The following is a 3,432-nucleotide window of genomic DNA, read 5'->3' on the forward strand; positions in this document are numbered from 1 at the left end:
AGAAATATTGGCTGCATAGCTCTCATATTCTGTCATAATTTTCTTTTTTTTTTCCTATCATCTGAGTCAGCATTAATGCAAGAACAAAGCCAGACCTTGCCTTCCTCATCATCCACGTTCATAGGAACAAAGTTGTTGAACTCCACAAACTAGTGTATGTATTCAACTCATTCTTCAAACTTTGTACCATATTCTTCAAACTTACCAGGATTTACAAGCTCTATATATGAATGCCAAATCCTATGCAATATGCATGGGTCTACAACTAGTATTTACCATTGTTGTACCATCTTTCTCTTATATCTTTAAATTGAAATGGCGAACTCATGCAACATGAGATGAAAATTACTTTATGACCAAGTTTGTACAAATAAACTCAAACTAACATTTTAGATGAACTAAGATAAAAAGGACTGAAAAGTACTTCAAGAAGTTCAAGTTATTTGATCTTTCCATTCTTTTACAGCTTTTCTCTATTCTTGAGTATAAAATCATTTTTCTGGATCGTACCATATTATATAAGTGCTTGCTTTTATCTATTCCTAGTATTTTTGTTTCTTTTTTCTTGTTGGAGTTATAAAGAAATTTGAAGAACTTTCTATCAAGATCTTCCAGTATTTTAATGCCATACATAATTACGTTTGTTAGTATTTTATGTTGGGATGCATAGATTCAGTCCATTGATTTATGTGATTTTATTTTAACTACTTGTTTAAAACTTGAAGAATCTTAATATAAAACTTAAAGCTCAATTTAAACAAATGAAGGGTTAGAAGAAAATCATTTAGCATTAATTAATCCGAGCAGCCAAATGGAAAGTGATTCTAATATAATTATTCTAAGTGCTCCTTTTCAATTATTTTTGGTTAACCTTCTCATTCCTTTTTTTTTTTTTGGTTTACGACTCACACATGGTTTAGACCAATTGAACAAGCATTTAGAAGCAAATTTCCAGCATTAGGATGTTCTTTCATTCCTAGATTTTTCTTTTCTTCATATATGTATGTATGTATGTATGTATGTATGTATGTATGGTACCTAAATTTTATGTTTCGGAGCGGTTTCGGGTTCGCCCCATAAATTTAATGTTTCGGATCGGTTTCGGGTTCGCCCCGCTCTTCGCGAATTCTAGGGTTTAATAAACAATCCCCGAAAAGACCAAAACCCTTTACCTTCTCTTATGGCCTCCCCTCCTTCCTCCCCTCCCTCCCCCAAAAAGCTCAAGATGTCCTCCTCCTCCGCCACCGCCTCCGACGCCGATGAAGGCCCCGCCGCCGCCGCCGCCGCCGACCCCGCCGCCGCGCCCCGTCGGCGCTACAAACGCCGAAAGGTTGCCATTTTCCTTGGCTACTGCGGCGCCGGCTACCAGGGCATGCAGAAGAACCCCGGCGCCCGCACCATCGAGGGCGACCTCGAGGAGGCCCTCTTCCTCGCTGGCGCCGTCCCCGACGCCGACCGCGGCCTTCCCCGCCGCTACGACTGGGCCCGCGCCGCCCGCACCGACAAGGGCGTCTCTGCCGCTGCCCAGGTTGTCTCCGGCCGCTTCTACGTCGACCCCCCGGGTCTTGTCGCCCGGCTCAACTCCCACCTTCCCGACCAAATCCGGATCTTTGGATTCAAGCGCGTCACCAACTCCTTCAACGCCAAGAAGTTCTGCGATCGCCGCCGGTACGTCTACCTCCTCCCTGTCTTCGCCCTCGACCCCAGCGCCCACCCCGATCGGGAGGCCGTGATGGCGAGCTTGGGGTCCGGGAACGAGCTCGACCGATGCCTCGAATGCTCCGAACGCGGCCGGAAGGTCCCCGGTCTCATGGGTCGAGAGCCGAGGACTTCGGGTGGTGAAGAAAGGAATGATCTTGGCAGTGGTGGAGTGGGTGGGGAGGACGACAGTGCCTCCAATCTGAAATCGGAAACTAGGGTTTCGGCTGGTTTTATTAGTGAAGGTAGCAACAAAGCTGGAAATGGCGAGTTTGAATCAAATAAGGTCGAAAAATCCGAGCTTGGCAGCAGTACAGTGGGTGGAGAGCATGGTGGCGCTTCTAGTTTGAACGTTGAAGGTGAGAATGATGAAGCGAAAAATGGCGAAATTGAATCTGGGAAAGATGTTGGATCTGCTGCTAATTCAATTCTAGATTCTGTAGTCGATTCTGGGGTTTCTAAAGTGGAAGAATGCAGTAAATTAGGGAATGTGGATTTTGTAGTTGAAGCGAAACCCATTGTGGAGACAGTTGTTTCAATGCAAGAAAAGAGAGTGGAAACTGGAGTTGATGATAATACTAATGGAGAGCAAATGGCTGGGAGAAAAAGTGGGTTCTCTTATGGGGATGAGGAGAGGGAGAGATTTAACAGAATATCAAAGCATTATGTGGGAACTCACAACTTCCATAACTTCACAACAAGAACTAAGGCCGAAGACCCCTCTGCTCGGAGGTATATCATTTCCTTCAATGCTGATCGTATTGTTAGTATTGAGGGGATTGAGTTTGTCAGGTGTGAGGTCGTTGGCCAGAGCTTCATGCTTCATCAGATACGCAAGATGATTGGCCTTGCTGTCGCATTGATGAGGAACTGTGCACCAGAGTCATTGATGGATATAGCTTTAAGAAAGTATGCACTTTTCTCAGCTGCATTGCTTATTTTGCTTTGTATTCTGAATTTTTGGTGACTGCATGTGCTTTTTTTTTGGTTCAGGGAAGTAAACATTAACGTGCCAACTGCGCCTGAGGTTGGATTGTACCTGGATGAAGGCCTTTTCACTTCTTATAACCAGAAATGGAAGGATTCGCATGAGGAGTTGTCCATGGAAGCTTATGCCGAAGAGGCTGAGGAGTTTAAGATGAAGTATATATACTCTCACATAGCATCTATGGAGCACAAAGAAGGAGCTGTAGCATTGTGGCTTCACTCCTTGAACCGCCGTAATTACCCTGATTTCCATTTTCTGGAGACAAATAAGGAGCATGTTGATGCAGAACAAACTCAAGTTACTCAAGCAGAAAACTTGAGAGAGTGATTGCTTTTGGAAGACAATTAGTATTATCTATCTTTTCTGCATCAACAGAGGAGGAATTTTGTACTTTGGAGGAAGCCAGAAACTTAGATCTTTTTGTATCCATCATGGTAACTTTATTTGACGGGTAATTTGAATCTATTGAAATATTTGACAAATTATTTGAATCTATTTAAATGGATTGATCTTACTTGCATATAAAATTATCTCATCCTTAAATTCTGTTGTCCTTTTCAGTTTTATACTATTAATATGGTGACAAAGTGGGAAAACTTTGCTGAAACCTGATTGTTTGTTTTGGTGAAAGATGTATCCAACATAAAAGTTCATCAATTATAATAGTTGTGCCTGTAGGCATTCTTTTCACTGTGTCATTTTGCACCTCCATGCAGTTGTTATTCAGATAAGTTTATAGGTGAGTG

At 42.7% G+C, this 3,432-nt stretch overlaps 1 protein-coding gene across 1 annotated transcript; it reads left to right on the top strand.

Annotated features, from left to right (window-relative positions):
* The first annotated feature begins 1,198 nt into the window (after positions 1 to 1,198).
* On the top strand, positions 1,199 to 3,206 carry LOC103723796 (tRNA pseudouridine synthase A-like). Its single transcript, XM_008814832.4, has 2 exons — positions 1,199 to 2,607; positions 2,692 to 3,206. The coding sequence occupies exons 1-2, from the start codon at positions 1,226 to 1,228 to the stop codon at positions 3,011 to 3,013; spliced, it is 1,704 nt and encodes a 567-aa protein (XP_008813054.3). The 5' UTR covers positions 1,199 to 1,225; the 3' UTR covers positions 3,014 to 3,206.
* Positions 3,207 to 3,432: the final 226 nt, after the last annotated feature.

The sequence above is a fragment of the Phoenix dactylifera genome, chromosome 5, assembly GCF_009389715.1.
Source record: "Phoenix dactylifera cultivar Barhee BC4 chromosome 5, palm_55x_up_171113_PBpolish2nd_filt_p, whole genome shotgun sequence".
In the NCBI taxonomy this organism is placed as follows: Eukaryota; Viridiplantae; Streptophyta; class Magnoliopsida; order Arecales; family Arecaceae; genus Phoenix; species Phoenix dactylifera.

Bases quoted from the DNA above. Each gene is read 5' to 3' on its own strand.
- LOC103723796 (XM_008814832.4), top strand. From the start codon at position 1,226: ATGTCCTCCTCCTCCGCCACCGCCTCCGACGCCGATGAAGGCCCCGCC. The intron at 2,608-2,691 runs GTATGCACTTTT...TTTTTGGTTCAG, and splicing joins ATGGATATAGCTTTAAGAAA to GGAAGTAAACATTAACGTGC.